This window comes from Narcine bancroftii, chromosome 9, assembly GCF_036971445.1.
Source record: "Narcine bancroftii isolate sNarBan1 chromosome 9, sNarBan1.hap1, whole genome shotgun sequence".
Lineage (NCBI taxonomy): Eukaryota > Metazoa > Chordata > Chondrichthyes > Torpediniformes > Narcinidae > Narcine > Narcine bancroftii.
In genome coordinates, this window is record NC_091477.1 from 57,233,853 (window position 1) to 57,258,683 (window position 24,831).

The 24,831-nt window shown below is 43.8% G+C and overlaps 1 protein-coding gene across 2 annotated transcripts in view; it reads right to left on the reverse strand.

The window, feature by feature from the left end:
- Nucleotides 1-240: 240 nt before the first annotated feature.
- Nucleotides 241-24,831, reverse strand: part of rmnd5b (required for meiotic nuclear division 5 homolog B) — a 42,180-nt gene continuing 17,589 nt past the window's right edge. For both annotated transcript variants that reach the window (XM_069899252.1, XM_069899251.1), the window contains 6 exons: nucleotides 15,554-15,654; nucleotides 11,237-11,403; nucleotides 9,623-9,788; nucleotides 5,111-5,213; nucleotides 4,792-4,946; nucleotides 241-3,456 (listed from right to left, as the gene is read on the reverse strand). In XM_069899252.1, coding sequence (XP_069755353.1) covers nucleotides 3,393-3,456; nucleotides 4,792-4,946; nucleotides 5,111-5,213; nucleotides 9,623-9,788; nucleotides 11,237-11,403; nucleotides 15,554-15,654 — 756 coding nt within the window. In that variant the 3' untranslated portion in view covers nucleotides 241-3,392. The remainder of the gene's footprint in view (nucleotides 3,457-4,791; nucleotides 4,947-5,110; nucleotides 5,214-9,622; nucleotides 9,789-11,236; nucleotides 11,404-15,553; nucleotides 15,655-24,831) is intronic.

Consider the following 24,831-nt stretch of genomic DNA (forward strand, 5'->3'; position numbering starts at 1 on the left):
AGCATAATAAATGCCATCACAAGGGTGTCCCAAGAAGAATCATGCAGCTGTCCCATAAAACAAGACGCCAGGACCATTGTCTCATTTGATATCGTGAATTGCCTGGAAGGAGTGCGTTGTGAAAAGATCATGACAAACCTCGAGTGTCCCACAACATAGTGAGAAACTAAAATGTTCCTGCCAATCCAACCTACTTAACCACGTTTTTCCAATGTTTATGCCATGAATAAAAAAAATAAATTATTCAAGCACTTCAACATATTTATTAAACATTTGTTATACATCATAAATTATATTATGGGTAACAAAATTAAAAGTCACATAATGGTCTAAAATTATCAGGGCACGATGCTCCCCAAACTGCTCATTGCAGGGTATTCCATCACCTTTTCTTTGTATCCTTCCAGTTTCGTGGGACGACTTGTGACAAGGGCATTAAAAGGGACAGCTTGCAAATGGCGCTTTACTTCCAGGCTATTTCCTATCTACAAACCATCCAAACTATCAAAAACAAAGTAAGAATGTATGGTGAAGGTTTGTCAGAAATGCATCAGGAAAATTGACCCAGTTAGAGCATGGTTTAAGAACCACATTCCCCACACCTTTTAGGCACATTCACCTTAAATTATTTGTTTATTAAAGTCATCTTACAAACTCTGCATACGATGAATCAATTCTCATCCTCCCCTGCTTAAGGACACTATGATGCTCACTGTAGCCCTGGTTATAAACAGGAGCACATCTAAAATTTGGGGTTTACTGCAGAGTTTGACCAATATGTTCACGAGGAGATTCAGATCAAAAATTTCCATTTCAAATTAATTGCAATGGCTCAACTCCATCACATGTTACATTCTGATGATGAAAACAACAGGAATGGAGAGACAAAGACTGGGTTGCAAATCATGATCATTCACAACTGACTTTGATAACCAAAAGTAACAGTTTTGTAGGGTTTAATTACCTTACATTCACGTTACATTTCAGACCTTGTTCCCTGGAACTTCCCATCTAACACCATTTGTTCTAGTCTCGTCATTCATTTCCATCTCTGCTTTCCATCTTTATAGTATCTCTATTGTAGGGTTGGGAGCAGATGCCACTTTATTGAGAGGGATTGTCATTGCAAGGAAGGAAGCCTTCTGGAACTGATATTTGTCTTAATTTATGGGTGTTTATGACAGTTGTATCACACAGGGTGCAAGGGATCAAAATCTTGACAAAGAATAATGCCAGCCAATTAGAAAGTTAACATCTGATAAAAATATTCAGAGGACAAAAAAAATGCAGAAGATTCCTTCAGATTCTTATGAGACTGGTTAGAGGGTCAAAGGTTTTTGTCCAGCAGAATTAAGCAGGAATGGGGATGGAGCGGAGTGCAACCTTTACTTGATCCTTTTAGTCAAATTGATTGTCTTCACTGTCGTTCCAGGAAACTGCCAATCAAACTAATCCATGGTGATCAATTAACTGGGATTTAATGTATGGATCATGAAGACCTGTGTAATATACAAATGTGCTGGAGAAACTCAGCAGGTCATACAGCATCCATACAAAGTAAAGGGTAACCAACCTTTCAGGCCTGTGCACTTTGTCAAGGGCTCATACCTTGACGAAGGCCTCAAGCCCGAAACATTGGTTACCTGTTAGTTCCTATGGAAGCTGCGTGACCTGCTGAGTTTCTCCAGCACATTTGTGTATTACACTGGACCCCAGCATTTCTTGTTTAACGCATGAAGAACAGTTAGTATGGTGGTTTATGGATAATTTGGTAATAATTGTCTAGTAACTTGATTTTACAAATGATTTTTAAAAATGTATCACTTTTCTTCCCCTTTAATTATCAGCAAATGTTCTTAGATGCACAATATTGTGGGTACCATGCATTCAAAACCAGTGCAAGTGACAGTTGTGGTGATAGGTCATGGAAAACCAGCATCTGTAATGGAACAGTTAATAGGGTCATACAACAACTAAATCAGGAATAGTTATTTTTTATAAAGTAGTAATATAAATAAAACATTAATTTTCGAATTCGGAGAATCATTGAATAGCCATCTCAACTAAAGCCACTCCCCATTCTCCACCGTACCTTACCCTTCTCTCTCCTTGGGGAGATTCACACCCAGCATCAATACAATTACAATGCACTCACCCCTCTGAGCCAGGATGTCATTGACAGATCTCACGCATGTGTATAAACTGCTTGTCTGCTACAGACATTAAGTAACTCAATGGACAAAGTGAATAACTAGAACAAGGGTTGCAGACATTCTCAGACGACGTCCTGGCCAACAGGCACATCTCAAGGTGGATAAAAAATGAGAATACCAGCAACATCCCCCAGCTCAAGGCTACCAGAGTGCTCCTGTGCTCCCATTTTAGCCTTGGTTATAAACAGGAAAACATCCAAAACTGCAGAGTTTGACTAATATGTTCAGTCCAATGCAGTCAGAGATTCAGAGCAAAATATTCCATTTTGAATTAATTCTACGGACTCGTGAGGAAAGTAACCGACGTGGGAGGGAAACCACTTTTCCCCCAAGATTTAGGATTGAGAATCTCCTGCAGGAGATGCCATCACCCAATCCCATAGAGAGCTGGGAAGGAACTAGATTGGTGGACTCAATCTCGCTTGCATAGGTTGAGCTCATTTCTGCGCATGTAAGAGCTGGATCAGAGGTCATTCTCAGTTCCTGCTCCATTACCTGGCCAAAACACTCCTAAATATCAAAGATCTGCATAAGACTTCCCCATTGTACAAGCTTGTAATACTCATTACCTTTTAATAGTACTATAATACCAACCTCCCAAAATCAGGGCAAGTGAGAGAGGAGATGGGGAAAAGGGGGTGAAGGGAAGACAAAGAATTCTGTGATCAACGTTCCCAAACTGAGCAAAATGGAATGAGGGGAACCAAAAATGTGCATACCTTTCAACTTTCAAAGAGTGAACAGGGTCAATGCATGTACAGTGGTTAATTAACTAATTGGAGTGCCTCTGACAGGGAACTAGTCCACCATAAACTATTTATTGTAGATGCTGCCAATATCAGATGGCAACAGAGGAGTACTGTAATGGTACTTCAGCTACCTGATGGTTGCCAAGCTTTTGCAAGTGGGACAAAAGAAAAGTTTGATGGGACTTGATGGCTAATCCTGGTTCTATACTAGTGCAAATGAAGTGGAGGTCCCTTCATCAGCTGGGTGAGAGGGAACCATCAAAAACATCTGCTGCAGTCCCTTTAGTTTGATCCAGGGCCAATTACATCCACCATCCTCAGCTGGTCACCATTCCACAGACACACCCCAGTAATAGCTCTTCTCCAACAAGATAAGGTAAGGTGGGGTGGTGGGAGGGGGGATGCAACGTCCAGAGCTCAAACCTGCTCTTCAGAAATAAATCTGCTTAGCGTCAGAAGGAGCTTGCTCCATTGGACAATAGGGGCACTTCAATCTGTACAAAAAGAAACGCACAGGGAATGATATAGACACCAATCACACTGCTCGAAATAAAGACTTTTTAAATCTAAGTTTCCTGTGCCATCAGGCAAACATCATACTATCAGCATGGTTCTCATGCGAAGCACAATCTACACTTTTTCATGATCAATCATTTATGAGACATTTTTCCTGCTACTTTGTTGAATATCTCCTCTCGTTACCCTGCTCAGACACTGCCTGCATTATTCCACAGTTATCTTTTCTCCTGCCCTAGGATCCCTGGGAATATTCATTATCTTTTGTATTTAAAATTCAGCTCACGATGTTGTACCAACTTATGGAGACATGAAATGACCCATCAATGTTTAGGGTTGGGAGCCTTCATTGAGACAAGATGATACTACATATATGAAGGGAGAGGGGCTGAGAGATGACAGGGGATAGGACAGAATGTGCAAGAGGTAGAGGAGAGACTAATAGAAGGTTGTGGGGCAGGGGGAGGGGTTAGAGAGAAAATAAAGTACTGGAGTAGGCAAAGAGTAGTTGGAAATAGTGGAATAAGACCTGGGTTTCAGCACCTATGTTTTGCAGAAAGGTTAAACAAGTTAGGTCTTTATTCCCTGGTTCCCTGTAGCATAGAGGCTGGGGGGGGGGGGGGGGGGGGGGGTAGATTTGATAGAGTCTTTAAAATTTTGAGGGGGATACATAGAGTATATGTGGATAGACTTTTTCCACCGAGGATAGGGGAGATTCAAACTAAGGACACAAGCTGAGAGAGGGGGAAAAAGTTTAGGGGCACCATAAGGGGAAGCTTCTTTACTCAGAGAGTGGGGTCTGTGTGGAACGAGCTTCCGGAGGAGGGGGTGGAGGCAGGTACAATGTTGTCTTTAAGAAACGTTTGGATAGGTATATGGATGTAAAAGGTATTGGGAGAATGCAGGTCAGTGGGACTAGGAGAGTACAAGTATTTTTGGCACGGATGGGGGGGGTTACTTAGAAAATATTTGCTGTACGTGCTATTAGGTTTAAGGCTGTCAAGGAGGAATGCGATGCATTGTTCCACAAGTTTATGAATAGCCTGACAATGGAGGAGGCTGAGGTCAGACATATCTGTGTGGGAAATCATTGGGGGAGTTGAAATGGGTGGCTACAGGAAGATCGAGCTCAGACCCACAAATAGTAGGTGCTTGATGTTATACATTTTTTAAAAATTGTTTCTCTTCATCTCCTTCAAAATCATCTTCAGCCACGCTTTGAAACTCTCTACCCCTACTACCCGCACATGCAACAGGCAGCAATCAGCTAATGCAAGATGTCGCACTGAATGTTCTTCCACAGGGGTACTTACTTCCCACCGTTTATTAGTTTGTTCAATGCATCTCTGGAGATAACGTGACCACAGATCAGTTTCATTGGAGGGTTGGACTGAGTAGCTTGCTGTCGGAGGATGGGGCAGGCAAATACAGAGTGGTACCAGCATTTCTTCCCCAACTCAATCTCAATCTGAAAGAAAGACAAGGACAGTTTTAGATTTGTATTTTCGATTGGTTCTGTTATAACAGTAAATCTGCACGCAATGCAAGTGGCTGGTTCAATACAAGATGGCGGAACAGTATTTTGCTTGATTGTGCTGATGCACCATTAATGGCCAAGCAGTCAACACTCACCGGGAGCTCGTCCTTTTGGCTCCATATCCCTGTGCACTGTCGCTGTTCAATTACGGCTTTAATATTCAACAGAACTGGTAATGCCAAACATCCAGCAGAAAAACTGCAGTGGAAAAAAGACATGGTGAACAAGCGAGGCTGGGAGAGATACACGTCTTCAGACAAGGATTATGATCAGTTGAGGACTGGAAACATACTCTTGTTCAACAGAAAACCAGTAGTCAAGTAGTGACTTCAACTGAAATATATTTTTTAAATTCTCTGTAGGCCAGGGAGGGTAAAAATTCCGAGGAACTACTGGCAGGCGAAGAGATAAGACCAGTTGTTTTGGTTTCAGTGTGTGTCACGCTGCTGTTAAGTGGTTAGGTTTTCGCCCCAGGCCATTTTCCTTGTCATACTAATGGCATTCAGGGGTTACAAAACAAGATTTATATTTCTTTTGGACCAAATTTTGACTTCACTCAGAGGTTCCCACCTGCTTCAAAAAGACATCAATTATCCCACTGTCCTAGAAGAGCAAAGTGAGCAACGTCAACGCCTATTGCCCAGGGGCGCTCACATCTACTGGCTGGTCATGGCCAGAATTAACACGAACCTCAGCAAATGTCTGGACCCACTGCAATTCACCTATCGTCACAATTGCTCCACGACAGACGCAATATCACTGGCTCTCCACTCGGCTCTGGATCACCTCAAAAGGAGCAAACAGGAAGGGCTCATGAGAAGAACACGGCAGCCAGGAAGGATCTTAAGAAAGGACTTAGAAGAGCTCAAAGGTGGCATGAGAAGGCCTTGGCATGTAGGATTAAGGAGAACCCATGGGGCTCTATGCGCATGTGAAGAACAGAAGGATGATGAGACTGAAGGTGGGGCCACTAAAGGAGGCAACATGTGCCTAAAGGTGGATGAGGTTGGGGAGGTCCTAAATAAATACTTGGCGTCAGTATTCACAAGAGAAAAGGACCTTGATCAGGGTGAGGTGAAAATTGAACAGGCCTGTGCGCTGGACAATGCTGAGATTGGGGTAGAGGAAGTGTTGGATCTTCTTAAATATATCAAGATTGAAAAGTTCCCGGGGCCAGACGCGATATACCCCAGGCTGCTGTGGGAAGCAAGAGGAGAGAGAGCTGGGGCAGTAGCTATGATCTTTGAATCCTCTTTGGCCGCAGGGGAGGTGCCAGAGAATTAGACAATGGCAAATGTAGGCCCTGTGGCGGCGCACATCTCTCGTGGCGAACCGGCCCCACTTGTATCACCATGCTGGCAGGGCAGCCGCGGGAAGATGGCGCCATTGGGGGAATCTCAGTGCCTTGTGGCAATCTCAGTGCCTTGTGGCTCAGGCCAAAGCGCGCGCCTCAGGCGAACATGATGACATCACCACCAGCACAGGGTGGAGCTCACGCCACCCTTAAAGGGCACACACGAATTTTGAATAAACAGTTCAACTGAAACCCCCTCAGCATCCTGCGGTGTGTTTCAGAATTAGTAGCTGCCACTACAGCCCCTTGTTTAAAAAAGGTAATAGGGAGAATCATGGAAATTATAGACTGGTGAGTCTTACGTCATGTAGCACGTCGAATGACTCAAAGACTTGTTGACTCAAACCAAGGCTTTTATTAGCAAAAGACATCGAGGTCGACCAGTCCAGACTGACCTGGGTCTGGTTAGGAGCAACACTTTATGACCTGCCAGTAGGCGTGGCTACGGCTCTCAGCCAATCACAACTACTATATGTAAATATATACAAATATATTTATTGGTGATAGAATCCTGTACTATCACACGTCAGTGGTGTGCAAACTAATGGAGGGGAATCGCAAGGATAGGTTCTATGAGCATTTGGAGAAGTGCAGTCCACATGGTTTTGTGAAGGGAAGGTCGTGCCTCACAAATCTAATTTTTTTTGAGGTGGTAACAAAAGAAATTGATGAGGGTAGGGCATTAGATGTGGTCTACATAGATTTTAGCAAGGCATTTGACAAGGTCTCTCACGAGACACTTTCGGAAGGTCACGAGGCATGAAATCTGAAACCTTGGCTGTGTGGATAGAAAATTGGCTTGTAGGAAGAAAGCAGAGAGTAGTAGTGAAAGGAAACTTTTCTGCCTGGAGGTCGGTGACTAGTGGATCTGTTCTGGGACCTCTTCTCTGTGATTTTTATAAATGACCTGGATGAAGAGGTGGAAGGATGGGTCAGTAAGTTTGTGGATGACACAAAGGTTGGAGGAGTAGTGGATGGAGCTGAAGGTTGTCGAGAGGATCTTGACAGGATCCAGAGTTGGGCAGAAAAGTGTCAGACAGAGTTCAATCCGGATAAGTGTGAGGTGGTGCATTTTGGAAGTACAAACCAGAGGCTCAATACAGAGTTAATGGTCGGTTACAAGAGTGTAGATGAACCAAGGGACCTTGGGGTGCAAATCCATACATCCCTCAAGGTCACTGCACAGGTTGATAGGATGGTTAAGAAGGCCCATGTGATGCTGGTCTACATTAATAAGGGGATTGAGTTCAAGCGTAGCGAGGTCATGTTGCAACTCTACAAATCTCTGGTGAGACCACACTTTTGTCTTCAGTTCTAGTCACTTCATTATAGGAAGGATGTGGAAGCCATGGAGAGGGTGCAGAGGAGATTTACCAGAATGTTGCCTGGATTGGGAAATCAGTCTTATGAGGCAAAGTTATCAGAGCTGGGACTTCTTTTTCTTTGAAGCGTAGAAGGATGAAAGGAGACTTAATAGAGGTCTACAAGATTATGAGAGGGTGGACAGCCAGCACCGGTTTCCCAGGGCAAGGATATCAAACACCAAGAATATGTGTACAAAGTGAAGGGAGGGGAGACATTAGGGGTAAGTTGTCTTTTTTTCCCCTTCACAGAGAGTTGTGGGTGCCTGAAAAGCCTTGCAATGGATGGTGGTGGGGGCTGAAACATTAGGGGCATTTAAAAGACTCTTAAGACAGGGACATGGATGGAGGAAAAGTGGAGAGTTACAGGGTAGGGAGGGTTTAGTACCTTTTTTTTTTAAAAAAGGAATATATGGGACAGCACAACATCGAGGGCCGAAGAGCCTGTATGGTAGTGCTCTATGTTCTGATCTGTAAATGTGGCCCTGAACTGTCACTCTCAAGCTCCATTCCATTCCCACTCTGACCTCTCTGCCTTTGTCTTCTGACAATGATCCAATGGAGCCAAAGGCAATCTTGAGAAACAACTTCCTTTCATACATTTAAGCAAGCTATTGCCCTTGGTTTCAGAAAACCATCCTGTCCCAACACAACAGTCTCTGTCCCAACAAATCACTTCCTGGGAGTGCTCAGCCCGTTCAGTAACATCTCTTGGCCTGGGAAGTGGGAGGTAAGAGAATAATGAGCATTTTCACCTCAAAGGGAGCTAGAGCGACCACCAACCTGGGCTGTTCCTGCCTCTACAGATGCTGTCTGGCCTATTGATGATTTCCAGCATTTTGTATTTTGGCTTCAGTTTCCATCCAATAGAGATGTTTGCTTTCAATCCCTGGTTAGTTTTGTGTAACCCAGAGTTTGCTCTCATCACAGATTTGATTTGGCCCGCTGGGCTTTTGCTGAACGTTCCTTTTATTTTCAGATTTCTGGCCACAGCTGTGCTCAGAGAGTGAAGGTAAATAAAAAAAAAGCAATGATGCAACTTTGGTCTCCCTCTACTTGCACCCCCTCCAGATAGATTAGCTGCCATTAACAAGCCTTCACTGCCCTATCTGTTGACACCAATCTGAGTTGTCCGTTAGTATCCACTTAATCACAGACGATTTCCCCAAACCCATCTCTGCAATATGAAATGTGGCCGGGTGCTGTCGTTTCTCCATTCTGATGCAAGGCCATTGACTAAAATATCAACTGTTTCCTCTCTCTCCACACCAGTATATCCAGCATCTTCTGTTTTCATTTCAGGTGCGCTATAATTAAAGTTTATTTTTTTTATTTGCTTCATTGAGATAATTAAATCAATCCAATGAATCCTTGTTCTGCAATTTAAACATTTCATTCCATAGGGAAATTAACTCAAGATCATCAATCCCAAAGATAGTAATTGTGAAACTGCCTGACATCTTCAGATGGAAGTCAATCTCTCTCTACATTTAAACAATAAACTGATCCACCACATGATGCTCAGGATTTCTGTGAATGAAACAGCAAATTGCATCGACTCCAAGAGGAATTACTACACGCAGTATTCTCATTGGCTGATCCCCAACATGGTAATGTGCTCTCATTGGCCAAGGGAACGTAAACCAATTGGTTACATTTGATAAGCTGTTCATTTAAGAATTTTTTTTTGTTTTCAAGTTTTTTTAAATTCAGTGAAATTATTTTTCCTCTACACCATATGTACCATCAGCACTGCTTGGGATAGTGGTAAACGGGGTACTGTGATAAATTAGGCAAAATAACTGATTTATAAAAGGTTGATACAATGCCAAAAACTGTATCAATTAGACTATTAAAAAACAAGCAACTCAACTTTGTAACACTAATCTTACCTGACACTGAGAGGGGACTCGACTGAAAGACCAAGGAGGGCACAGGCATCCCTGGTGAAGATGTCACATATGTCTGCCCACTGATTTGAATCCAGCAGATGAAGGTAAGGAGAGTTTGCAATGCCATGCCGCAGGTAAACCAAGCTTCCCATCAACACTTGGATATCTGGAACAACACATGCATCATCAGTGAGGAGAAATCTGTGGCCATGGGAATTTGTCCAAGGAGGCTTCTGTCAGTGCAGCTTTGCACAGCAACCAAGCCTCAGGCCTCATGCTAGGCTGCTGGCGACCCACATCTGGAACCGGGTCATGGATTCGTAAATGTGCGATGACGAGGGGGCTTTCTGAGATGTCTTGGGTGCCAGTGGCTTTCTAACACTTTGGGGACAGAACCAGGAGTGGAGGAGGTGCAATGTGGATACAGGGCCTTGAATTCGGGTTCACCACTGAACAACGGGGCATGTGGCTACTCTTTCTTGTTTTAACAACCCCACTGGATTAGTTGCCATTAGGTGCCTTTCTCTCTTTCTTTGGCTTGGCTTCGTGGACGAAGATTTATGGAGGGGGTAAAAGTCCACGTCAGCTGCAGGCTCGTTTGTGGCTGACAAGTCCGATGCGGGACAGGCAGACACGGTTGCAGCGGCTGCAGGGGAAAAATGGTTGGTCGGGGTTGGGTTTTGGGTTTTTCCTCCTTTGCCTTTTGTCAGTGAGGTGGGCTCTGCGGTCTTCTTCAAAGGAGGTTGCTGCCCACAGAACTGTGAGGCGCCAAGATGCACGGTTTGAGGCGATATCAGCCCACTGGCGGTGGTCAATGTGGCAGGCACCAAGAGATTTCTTTAGGCAGTCCTTGATGTTGGTGCACCTCTGTCACGATGGCCAGTGGAGAGCTCGTCATATAACACGATCTTGGGAAGGCGATGTGCCTTTACAGCACACACAATGGAAATATTTTTGTGTACACAATAAATTGGATCTTAAATTTGAAGCAAAAAGGTTTTGCCACCAGAACTGGGGTTTACCAGCCCCCATCTACCTCCTCTCCATTCCATCCACTGGCCGTCAGTGGATTTGTTATAGGTGGGCTGTGGTAAGCAAAGGAATATGCAAGATGGTCTATGGATGATAAAAGGTTGTGAATTGGTGATCTAATTTACTTTTATTATGCTTTCCTACATTGGGTTAAAGGCCATCGTTTACGTTAGTGACATTTAAGGCACCAAGAAGCCTTTAAGCATATGGGTGCTGGATACTCCTGAACCTTCTGGAAGTCTCGCCAGGGGATGCTCAAGGCAAACAGACAGATCCACAGGCAGGATACAAGGACCCATTCCAGAGAATTATCTGTGCACAACCAAGGGTAGGAGACCTTGTTCTGCTCCATTATTGGATCTCAGTCAAGTACATCCAAAAGCCTGCATTTTCTTTAAACTGCTAAAAAGCCCATAATAGTAGTGCTCTGGGAGAGAAGGAGACAGGAGGTATAGAAAGGAAACAGAATTACCAAAAAGCATTGAGTTACTGTTTGACTGCCTTCTTTATGCAAATATAACCACTGAAAGTTTGCTACCTAAGTAGCTCCCATTTTGTCCATTAAATAACCATTTGGCTGACCTCTTTGATGTTGGTGTGCAAAGGGCTGAAAGTTCTTGGCATATTCCAGGGCCTCGATTTGGTTGATGACACCTCCAGTCAGCAGACTGATGAAATATAACCTGTGCAGTTTGAACTCCAATGTGCTGTTCAAAGCCAACAGCCTCTCCCGCTTTGCCATTGCCCATCTGAACAAGAAAAACAGAGCATTAAAACCAGGTTCAAACAGCCCATTAAATTAACTACTGTTCACAAGCATGCCAAAGAAATTGGAATTAAGGGCCAACATATGGGTTGAGAAAGGGACAAGTCCCCAGGGTCTGGTGGGAAAGAGGCAAGAAATGACATCATTAGGGCCTTAATGACGATCTTTGGGTCCTCATGAGCAACAGACGAAGTCCCAGAGGACTGGAGTGGAGCGGATATTCTTTTGTTTGAATTAGTTGCCAGCTAAAATGATGAATGTAGGCTTCATTTACATATTTAACCATATAACAATTACAGCACAAAAACAGGCCAGTTCGACCCTTCTAGTCCATGCCAAACACCTTCTTCTCCCACCTAGTCCCATTGACCTGCACCTAGCCAACAACCTTCCACACCTCTCTTGTCTATGTACCTATTCAACTTTTCCTTAAATATTAAAATCGAGCCCACATCTACCACTTTGGACGGAAACTGATTCCACACTCCCATCGCCCTCTGAGTGAAGAAATTCCTTCTCATGTTTCCCCTATACTTTCCCCCCTTCAATCTCAATCCATGCCCTCTTGTTTGAATCTCCCCCACTCTCAATGGAAAAAGCCTATCCACATTGACTCTATCTGAACCCCTCATAATTATAAATACCTCTATCAAATAACACCTTTATCTTCTACACTCCAGGGAATAAAGTCCCAGCTTGCTCAACCTTTCCCTGTAACTCAAACCCTGAATCCCCCAGCAACAAAATTCCAAATTTGGCCTTATACAACTTCAACAAGACATCCCAACTCCTGTACTCAATACTCTGATTTATGAAGGCCAACATAACGAAAGCTTTCTTTATCACCCTATCTACATGTGACTCCACTTTCAAGGAATTACGTACCAGAATTCCTAAATCCCTTTGTTCTACTGCACTCCTCAATTGTCTACCATTTAACATGCATGAGCTTTGTTGATTATTTCTACCAAAATGTAGCACCTCACATTTATCAGTATTAAACTCCATCTGCCATCTTTCAGCCCGCTCTTCTAACCGTCCTATATCCCACTGCAAGCTTTGAAAACCTTCCACCACTAATCTTAGTATAATCTGCATATTTACTAATCCAATTTACCACCATATCATCTGATCATTAATATATATGACAAACAAACAAGGACCCAGTACTGATCCCTGAGGCACTCCACTAGTCACCAGCCTCCAATTTGACAAACAATTTTCCACCACTACTTTCTGGCATCTCCCATCCAACCATTGTTGAACCCATTTCACTACTTCAACATTAATACCTAATGCTTGAACCTTCCTAACTAACCTCTTATGCAGAACCTTGTCAAAGGCCTTACTGAAGTCCATATAGACAACATCCACAGCCTTCCCCTCATCAACCCTAGTAACCTCCTCGAAAAACTCTAAGATTTGTTAAACATGATCTACCACATTCAAAGTCATGTTGACGACTCCTAATCAATCCCTGTCTTAACAAATAATTGTATATTCCATCTCTAAAGAACATTCTCCATTAATTTACCAACCGACATCAGACTCACAGGCCTATAATAACCCGGTTTACTTTTAGAGCCTCATGATCCAAAGCATTAAGCTCCACTCCTTCACGAGGCCACTCACTCCCTGGGTGGGCCCCTCCTCTTTCTGAACCCAGCCAATTAACTCAATCACCAAATTAATCAACAGTCAATACAAATCAAAACTCACCTTAACCCTTTGACCTCCACGCCCTTTTTAAACTGTCCTCCATACACTTGTTATTCATTAAGCACTCGCAGCACCTCCAACTGCAAATGGCTGAGCATGAATTTGGATATGTACATGGGTGAGAGGGGTTATGGAGGGTTATACTCTGCAGGTCATTGGGACAAAGCAGAATGACTAGACCCTTTCAAACTGCCATGTAAAATGGGGTTAACTGGGCAATTTGCATGGTTAGCATCCCAGTTACATGGTGATTTGAAAGGGTCCAACTGGATCAACCCAGTCAGAACTCAACTGGGTCCCTGACCTACCTCAGAGGTGGTCAGGAAACCCTGTAAAACTTACCTGGACATCCTGATCCTGAGGTTTGAAAGGGGAAATGGCCAACCCAGTTACTCTGGTGATGTCAGCCCTTGCATGCGAGACAGGGAAACCCCTGGCTGAGGTGCTGCTGCTGCGATCAAGGGAAGAGAGGTCGCTGCCGTGGGGGAGGGGGGGAGGAAGAGAGAGGTCGCTGCCACAAGGGGTGGGGAAGGGGGGCCGCGATTGGGGGGGAGAGATCTCACTGCCACAGGGGGAGAGGGGGGGGGTGCCACGATGTTCCACTACTGCAAGCACCATTCCGGTTCGCGGCGATGGCTCAATGCGGGAGTGCAGGAGCAATGGCCGTCTTCTTAACCCATAATCCCCCATGCTGTTCAACTGCTTTGGTGGTGGCAGAACGTTTCCAGCGGTGAGGGAGATTATGGGTAAGGAAGACAGCCATTGCCAGAGCAGCACTCCATGGCAGCAACCACCCTCCCCCACCCCATTCGTGGCAGCGGCACGTCGCTGAGGAATGGGGTGGTGACTAAAGGCCAGTGGGGGGGACTGACAGCCGATAGATCCCATGTGTGCGTGATGCGTCACTTAACATGTCATCGCGGGGGTGGGATGGCCTTAAATCGCTGGGTTGGCGATTTAATGGGTCAATCCCTCTGCAATTTGAAAGATACTTCCAGCACCTTTTCCCTAGTAATTGCCCCCAGGTCCCAGGAGGGCTACCCGGGTGGTGCAAGTTGAAAGGGGCTACTGTTCAGCACACACTAGTGTTCTCTGGTTCTAAGGAGGGAAATAGGGATAAACAAGGTCCTCAGGTCGGTAATTGGGAAATTTTGGAGAAGGGACAGGATTTATGTACATTTGGAAAGTCTTGGTCAAATTAGAGACAGTCAGCTTGGCTTTTTCTGGGCGTGACCACAAATTACAAATTTAATGGAATGTTTTGAGGAGGTGGCAAAAGTTGTGATGAGGGTAGGGGTTTGACTACATGGACTTCAATAATGCATTTGACCAGGTCCCTCATGGCAGGCTGATCCAGAAGGTACAGATGCATGGGGTCCGCTGGGATTTGACAGTTTGGATTTGGAACCAATTTTCCCAGAGGGCAGTGATTAGTGGTGGAGGATGTTATATTGGTTGGAGGTCCATGATCAGTGGTGTTGCACAGGGATAAGTGTTGGGACCCTGGTTGTTTGAGAGACAACAAATTACTTGGATGCACAAAGGAGGCAGCCTGTGGTGCTCCAGTGCTGATGGAGGAGGAGATGTTCACTGATTGTGGTCTGGAGGTGAGGAAATCCAGGATCCAATTACACAGTGGGGTGTTGAGTCACAAGCCTTGGAGTTTGCTGATTAGTTTTGAGGGGATGATGGTGTTGAATACCGAACTGTAGTCGATAAAAAGCACCATGATGTACCTGTCTTTGCTGTCCAGGGGTTTGTGTAGAGTCAATGAGCAGTAATCATTTAGGATTCCCAGAACCCAGATTAAAATTATGTCAACATGTCAGCAATTACAGAGGTATATTCCCAAAAGAAAGGAATATCAAAGAGACCAATGGAGAATTGGGAATAAAACTGGCTTATCCACATCAAATCCAAACCCTTCTTTTCCTATTCTTCAGATGTATAGAAAACATTGTTAAATCAACCTCAAAGAACAGTTGCAAATAGATCCTGAACTAGCTCCATTTTACACAATCTGACAGGGAAACATACTTGATTCCTTGATCATTGCTGGGGCCACATCCTTATGATATTGTTCGAGAACACTTGCAATGAACGCTGAGGTTCCACCCTCATCCTCTGCGGTCAGGGAAAGGCATTACCTGCTGGTCTTGCCAGCACATCAATAAACAATCGTGCCAGTTATAGACATGCTTCTTAAAATCTCTGACACCAATAACTTATTTACTTGCAGGCTGCTGATCAGTTTTCACCTTGAAAGAAAAGGCCCCAGTAAACCTATTCTTCATTCAGCGCCCCAGTGTGGCTGCACCACACCTGGAGAGTTACAGATTCTCAGCAACTGGGAGGCCCACCTGAAATGGGCTCAGAAGTGGGAAGGGAAAGGGGAAATTTACATTGAGACTTACTCCAGTGCTGGCCTCAAATCTCGCACTCGCAGTGCCTCCAGAATTCTGTTCAACTCTAGAAAGGGTTCCTTCTGACAGAGGTCAATGCATATTCCAGATTCCTAGGAAAAGATGGTAAGTGGGATTTAGATCATAGAACATTTCAGCACAGTACAGTCCCTTCAGCCCATGATGTTGTGCTGACAAATGTAAACCTACACCACAATAATCTAATCCTTGCCTGCTTCACAATCATAGCCCTCTAATTATTTTTTAAAATTGATGTGCTTGTCTGAGTCTTTTGAATGTCCCTATTTTACCAGCCTCCACCACCATCCCCAGCAATGTATTCCAGGCACCTATCACTCTGTGTATATTAAAAAAAAATCTACCTCTGACATCTCCCGAAACTTTCCTCCACTTGCCTCAAACCAATGGTTTTCGAATTTCCCCCCCCAAATCACATTCCACCTTAAGTAATCCCTATGCCATAGGTGCTCTGTGATTTAAAAGGGATTGCTTAAGGTGGGAATTGAAGGTTGAGAATCATTGTTACTGAAATATTTTGCATGAGAAAACTTGTCATTGGCCCATTTCCTTTGAAGTTATGAAACCGTGCACATAACAAGTCAATTAGGTACAATTAAAACAGTGGTTTTCAAACTTTTTCTTTCATCTTGAAACAGAAGGCCCCAGTCCACATCCCTCCATACATGTCCCATCCACGAACCTGTCCAAATTCTTCTTAAATGCTAAAATTGAACCCACATTGACCACCTCAATTGGCAGCTCGTTCCACACTCCCACCAGTCTCTGTGTGAAAAAGTTCCCCCTTATGTTCCCCCTACATTTTTTCCCTTTCATTCTCAACCCATGTCCTCTGGTTTCTATCTCACCTACCCTCAGTGGAAAAAGCTCAACTACATTTACTGTCTTTAAGCTTTGAAAACTTTCTTTGTTGGCCACAATGCCTCCAATCTTAGTACCATCTGCAAACTTACTCATCCAATTTAACACATTATCATTCAGATCATTGATATAGATGTCAAACAACAATGATCTGAGCACTGATCCCTGAGGTACACTACTAGCCACAGGCCTCCAATCTGTGAAGCAATCATTCACCATTATTCTCTGCCTTCTTCCATCCAGTCACTGTCGAATCCAGTTCACTACTTCACGATGAATACCTAGCATCTGAACCTTCCTGACTAACCTCCCATCCAGGACTTTGTCAAAAGCTTTCCTAAAGTCCATGTAGACCAGTGGTTTACCTTTTTCTTTTCATTCACATACCACTTTAAGTATCCCCTATGCCACAGGTGCTCTGTGACTAGTAAGGGATTCCTTAAGGTGGTATGTGGGTGGAAAGAAAAAGTTTGAAAGCCACTGTTTCAATCGTCCCTAATTGACTCGTTATGTGCATGGTTTCATAACTCCAAGGGAAATGGGTCAATGACATTTTTTTAAAAATCAAGCAAAATATTTCAGTAACAATAGGGTCTAGTGGAGTGATTCTCAAACTTCCCTTCCCACTCACATCCCACCTTAAGCAATCCCTTACTAATCACAGAGCACTGATGGCATAGGGAATACTTAAAATGATAAGTGAGTGGAAAGTAAAAGGTTGAGAACCACTGACATAGAAAAATTCCACATCCTTTTCTTTTTCAACTTTCTTGGTAACCGCCTTGAAAATCTCTTTCTTTCTTCTTTGGCTTGGCTTCGCGGACGAAGATTTATGGAGGGGTATGTCCACATCTGCTGCAGGCTCGTTGGTGACTGACAAATCCGATGCGGGACAGGCAGGCACGGTTGCAGCGGTTGCAAGGGAAAATTGGTTGGTTGGGGTTGGGTGTTGGGTTTTCCCTCCTTTGTCTTTTGTCAGTGAGGTGGGCTCTGCAGTCTTCTTCAAAGGAGGTTGCTGCCTGTCGAACTGTGAGGCGCCAAGATGCACGGTTGGAGGCGATATCAGCCTACTGGCTGTGGTCAATGTGGCAGGCACCAAGAGATTTCTTGGTGGGCCAATGGGTCTCCAAAGGAAATGGGCCAATGACAAGTTTTCTTAACAAGACAATCTCTACAAGATTGGTTAAACACGACCTACCATGCACAAAGCCATGTTGACTATCCCTCATCAGTTTCTGGCTATCCAAATAATTATATATCTGTTCTCATAGAACACCTTCCAATAATTTACCTACTACTGACGTCAGGCTCACTGGCCTTTAATTTCTAGGGAAATTTTGGAGGCTTTTTTAAACAATGGAACAATATGAGCTAACCTCCAATCTTCCAACCCCACACCAGTGACTAAGGACATTTTAATTATTTCTGCCAGAGCTCCTGCAATTTCTACGCTGGCCTCCCTTAAGGTCCAAGGGAATATCTTGTCAGGCCCTGGGGATTTATCCACCCTTAGTTGCTTTAACATACCAGCATTTCCTCCTCTTTAATTTGTATCGGTTCCATGACCTCACTGCTTTTTTTCTTCCCACAATTCTGTGCCCATTTCCTGAGTATAGACTGACGAAAAGAAATTAAGACCTCCCCCATCTCTTTTGGCTTCATGCAGAGCTGACTATTCTGATCTTCAAAGGGACCAATTTTGTCCCTTACTGTCCTTTAGGTCTTAATACACCTGTAGTAACCCTCAGGTTTTTCCTTCACATTTTCTGCCAAAGCAACCTCATGTCTTCTTTTAGCCTTCCTGATTTCTCTCTTGAGGAATTTCTTGTATTTTTTATACTAAAGTACCTCATTTGCTCCAGGTTGCCTCTAACTGTTACACACCTCTCTCTTCTTCTGAATCAGATCCCTCAAAAACCAAGGTTCCCTTTGCCTGTTAACCTTGTCTTTAAATCCTGACAGGCACATACAAACTCTGTACTTTCAAAATTTCACTTTTGAGGGTTATCCACTTACTTCAAACATCCTTGCCCAAAACAACCTATTCCAATCCACACATTCTAGATCCTTTCTCTTTCTTTTTCAATCTTTTTATTATTATTATAATTTATAAACACATACAGTTCAAAGAGATATAAAAAAAATACATAGTAAGTAATGAATTAATACAGAGATATTAAACAATAATATTACAGGATAAAAATATATCATAAAAAAAAAATTTTGATCAGTTTAGGGTGTGAACTATCTCTAAAAAAAAGATATAATTAATAACAATATATGAAAAAAGAGAGAAAAAAAACCCCAAAAAAGAAGAAAAAACAAATCTGAATTAAAAAAACTTAAAAAAAAACCTACAGATATAGCTAAACCACGCCGATCACTCCGATCTCATCTTACAGCCCAATTATCATACATAATCATAGAAAGAAAACAGAGCCAGATCAACTCACCACAAATGAAAATATTGAATAAATGGTCGCCAGGTTAACTCAAACTTAGAAGGGGATTCATAGACAGAGTTTCTAATTTTCTCTAAATTTAAACATAGTATAGTTTGGGTAAACCATTGGAAAACAGTGGGAGGATTTACCTCTTTCCAATTTAATAGTATAGATCTTCTAGCCATTAGTGTAAGAAAAGCAATCATACGATCCGCAGGAAGAGATAAATAAGTCAAATCTATCATAGGTAATCCATGCTTTTCGGATTTATTCTTGGATAACTCTTTCATGTCATTTGAACAATTATCCATGAAATATGATTTACCTCGATCTCATTTCTTTCGATATTTGCAGATTAGGAGTTTCTTAGTTTCGACTTTACCCTCTTTTCCCAATCGGGAGACTACGACTGTTTTAGAGGATATACTATATTCAAAATTCCCTCCAAAAGGTGTGATATCTAAATTATATAATATAATTACAAAAATAAATTCTGGGACTTTTGAAAAGTTTAAAAATGATTGGGAAAGAGAACTCAACCTTCATATTTCTAATGAAAATTGGAATAAAATTCTGCGACTGGTAAACTCTTCTTCTCTATGTGCAAAACATTCACTAATACAGTTTAAAGTTGTTCATAGAGCTCATATGTCTAAAGATAAACTCCATCGCTTTTATTCTCATATCGATCCTATATGTGATAAATGTCAATTGGAAATAGCTTCCCTTACACATATGTTTTGGTCCTGTCCCTCTTTACAGAATTATTGGAAGGAAATTTTTTCCATTATATCTGTTTTGAATATTGATTTACAACCACATCCCATTACTGCAATTTTTGGATTACCTATGATAGATCCTTTCTCATTTCCTCAAAATTAGCCTTTCTCCAGTTTAGAATCTCAACCTGAGACCCAGAACTATCCTTTTCCATAATTAACTTGAAACTAATGGTATCATGATCACTGGACCCAAAATGTTCCCCTGGACATACTTCTGTCACCTGTCCTGTCTTGTTCCCCAATTGGAGATTCCGTATGGCATTCTCTCTAGTTGGTACCTCTATATATTGATTTAGAAAATGTCCTTGAACACATTTGACAAACTCCAAACCGACTATCCCTTTTATAGCCTGGGGGTTCCAGCCAATATGTGGAAAGTTAAAATCTCCTACTATCACAACCTTATGTTTCCTGCATCTACCTGCTGTCTCTCTACAGATTTGATCCTCCAATTCTTGCTGACTATTGGGTAGTTTATAATACAACCCCGAGTATGGTCATACCTTTTCCATTCCTCAGCTTCACTCACATGCCTCAGTAGACAAGGCCTCTGGTCTGTCCTGCCTGAACATAGCTGTGATATTTTCCCTGATGAACAATGCCACTCCTCCCACTTTCATCCCACCCCCGTTCTATTGCATCTAAAGCAACGGAAGTCCAGAACATTGAGCTGCCAGTTCTCCCCCTCCTGCAACCAAGTTTTACTAATGGCCCCAATGTTATAATTCCACTTGCCAATCCACCCTCTGAGCTGGTCTGCCTTTCCTATAATACTCCTTGCGTTGAAATAGATGCACCTGAGAACATTTCAACCATGTACAATCCGTTCACTTCTAATGATACATGCGATTTTCACATCATTTTTTCCCTCCTCCACTTCTCTGGTTCCCCTCGCCCTGCAAATCTAGTTTAAATTCATTGCAACAGTGCTAGCAAACCTTCCCGCAAGGATATTAGTCTCCCTTCCAGTTCAGATACAAACTAACCCATCGAAACATGTCCCACCTTCCCTGAAAGAGAGCCCATTGATCCAGAAACTTGAAGCCCTCCCTTCTGCACCATGTGGCATTATTTCTAACCTCACCAGCACGTGATACAGATAGCAATCCTAAGATCACTACCCTGGAGGTCTTGTCCTTCAACCTAGCACCTAACTCCCTGAACTTTCCTTGCAGGACCTCCTCACCCTTCCTACCCACATCATTGGTCCCTATATGAACCACGACATCTGGCTGCTTCTCCACCCCCCACCCCCACCCCCCCGAGAATGTTGTGAACTCAATCTGAGATCTCTTGGACCCTGGCACCAATTAGGCAACATACCATCTAGGATACTCGATCTTTTCTGCAGAACCTCTTATGTGTCCCCCTGACTATGGAATTCCCTATCACTACAGCTCATCTCTTCCTCTCTCTTCCCTTCTTAGCCACAGGACCAGACTCCCTCCGTGCCAGAGACCTGATCGCTGTGGCTTTTCCCTGGTAGGTCGTTCCCCCAACAATATCTAAAATCATATATGTTTTTAAGGGAAATGGCCACAAGGATGCTTTCACTGTCTGTTCCCTTTTTCCTCTCCTGACTGTCACCCATCTACCCTCCTCCTGCCTCCCAGGTGTGATGGCGTCCCTGTAACTCTGGTCTATTACCTATTTTGCCTCCTGAATGATCCGGAGTTCATCCAACTCCAGTTCCAATTACTTAACTCGGTTTGTCAAGAGCTGCAGCTGGATGCATTTCTCGCTGATGAAGTTGTGAGGGATACTGCTGGCTTCCCTGACAACCAACATTCTGGAGAATATAGTCAAACAATGTCCTTTATATAGCAAAGTTGAAAATACATAACCGATGTTTTGGGCTTGACCCCTTCATCAAAGTACAGAAAAATGTGGGCAGGCAACCAAACAAATGATAGGTGGAGGAGCACAGTCCTAAAGGCAGGAGATAATAGGTGGATATGGGAGGGATGACTCTGGGAATAGAGAGGGAAGGGGTGGAGAGCTAGGGGAATGAAGACAAAGGGAAAGGGAAGGGAGGGAGGATGGAGAGTCCGTTAGCAGAAACCAAAGATGTCGTTGTTAATGTTAATTGTTAATCGATATGTTAATCGACATGTTAATGTCGATGTTGGAGAGTGTCCAGATGAAAAATCAAGAGTTGTTCCTCCAATTTATGGGTGGTCTTGCTGGGATAGTACACTGGGACAGACATTGTGAGCTTGGGAGTGAGGTGCAGGATTCAAATGGTTGACCACTGGGAGATCCCTGTCATTGATGTAGATAGGGTAAAGGTTCTCAGTGATCTCCCAATCTATGCCCAGTCTCTCCAATGTAGAGATGGCCACAAAGGGAGCACCAGATGGAATAAATCAATCCTGCGGATACACGTGAAGTGTTGCTTCACTTGAAAGGTTGGTTTGGGGCCATGGACCGTGGTGAGGGAGGAGGTGTGGGCGCATGTGGCACTTTCTGTGGCCCCAGGGGAAGGTGCGGGGCAGTGGGATGGGGAGCTCGATTGGTGGGGAAGGATGAATGCACAAGGGAGTCATGGAGGGGAGAGGTCTCTACAGAAGGCAGAGAGGGGAGGAGAGGGGAAGATGTATCTGGTAGTGGGATCCTGTTGTAATTGGTGGAAATTCCAGAGGATAATGTGTTGGATGCAGAGGTAGGTGGGGGGTAGGTGCCCAAGATGAGGTCTTCCAGTCCAGATCTTCTGAAATGCCTGCCTTCTTCCACAAACATGGCTTCCCCATCACAATCATCAACTCAGCCCTCACCCGCATCTCCTCCATTTCCCATGCATCTGCTCTGGCCCCCTCTGTCCCCAGATGCAACAAACACAGGATTCCCCTCATCCTCACTTACCTCTCCACCAGCCACTGCATCCAACACATTATCCTCCGGAATTTCCTGCACACAATAGGATCCCACTAACAGATACATTTTCCCCTCTCCTCCCCCCTCTGTCTTTTGTGAGGACCGCTTCCTCCATGACTCCCTCGTGCACTCATCCCTCCCCACCAATCGCCCCATCAATCGCCCCCCCTCCCCCCTCCACCTTGCCCTGTGGCCACAGGAGGTGCCACACTTGCATCCACACCTCCCTCACCACAGACCGGGTCCCCTGCAATGGATCTGTGTTAATATTAATCCTTAGTTTAATATTAAAACTATATTTTATCTAGATATGGTTTAATATGTTAGTTTTGGGTGGACAAGGCCCATTTACATTCTACAGACACATGGTTCTTTGCAGCTGTTAGTTGGCTTCAGCACAGACAATACGATAGCATTTTAAACACACATGGTTCTTTGAGATGGAAGATAAAAGTCAGTTTGAGATGGAATAGCTGCTGATTGAAATTGAAGTCAAAAGATGAAAGGATTTATGATGGTTTTTGAGATACTAAAACAGATGTTATATCAGAAGCACCTGTGTAAACACACAGCCATTTTGTTAGTAAATTCCAGACCCAGAAACAGAAGAAACATAAAACAAAGTTAATGACTTTGATTCTATGAGTAAATGGATAGAGATGTTTCAGCACAAAAGTGTCAAGAGACGTTATGAACTTTAAAGACAGAAATTATGTCACATACCATGTGACATGAGAGATTTGCCAGAAATATATTATTGAAATCCAAGACAATGAAGTCAGTTGAAGAAAACCTGCCATTCTGTTAAGATGCCAATCTGACCAGCAGCAATATTTCCTGTGGTGGTGGGGGTGGGAGGGAAATAGGGGAACACAGAATAAGTGGCTTTGAAATAAGTAAATCCACTTCTAACTTTAAGATAAAGAAGGCAATTTCAATGTTTGGAGTCCAAAAGTCATTCAAGAGAAGTAAACAGACTCCAGAACTCTTAGGTAAGTTAAGAGGGAGTTTGTGAAATCACTCATATGAAGGAAATTCTCTCTAAAGGACAACTCATTGAAAGAATTGTGAGTTTAAAGAGGCTTGAAGATATGACGTTTAAAAGTGCTTTATAATTACTTCTGAACTGAAAATATAAGACCTGAAGCAAGACTAAAATTATGCTGAACTTTTAAAAATTGACTTTACAGAGTTTAGTACACCCACACCACACACCCACACCACACACCCACACCACACACCCACACCACACACCCACACCACACACCCACACCACACACCCACACCACACACCCACACCACACACCCACACCACACACCCACACCACACACCCACACCACACACCCACACCACACACCCACACCACACACCCACACCACACACCCACACCACACACCCACACCACACACCCACACCACACACCCACACCACACACCCACACCACACACCCACACCACACACCCACACCACACACCCACACCACACACCCACACCACACACCCACACCACACACCCACACCACACACCCACACCACACACCCACACCACACACCCACACCACACACCCACACCACACACCCACACCACACACCCACACCACACACCCACACCACACACCCACACCACACACCCACACCACACACCCACACCACACACCCACACCACACACCCACACCACACACCCACACCACACACCCACACCACACACCCACACCACACACCCACACCACACACCCACACCACACACCCACACCACACACCCACACCACACACCCACACCACACACCCACACCACACACCCACACCACACACCCACACCACACACCCACACCACACACCCACACCACACACCCACACCACACACCCACACCACACACACACACCACACACACACACACACACACACACACACACACACACACACACACACACACACACACACACACACACACACACACACACACACACACACACACACACACACACACACACACTTGCATATAGTGGGGTTAAATGTAGAGTTTAAATTACAGATAAGTAAGAAATGTCATGTTATTATAGTTTAATAAAAACTATTATTTTGAATTTACCATTGTCTGGCGAATTTTTGCCACTGCTGTTCCTTTGTTGATGCTAACAAATTCTCTTTAGTCCCTAACAAAATTAAGAGGGATGTTAGTTTGTGGCACCCCAAACAGGTCTTTCAAGTGAAGCAACACTTTACTTGTGTATCCGCATGACTGATTTACTACATTCAGTACTCTTTTTGTGGCCTTCTCTACATCAGAG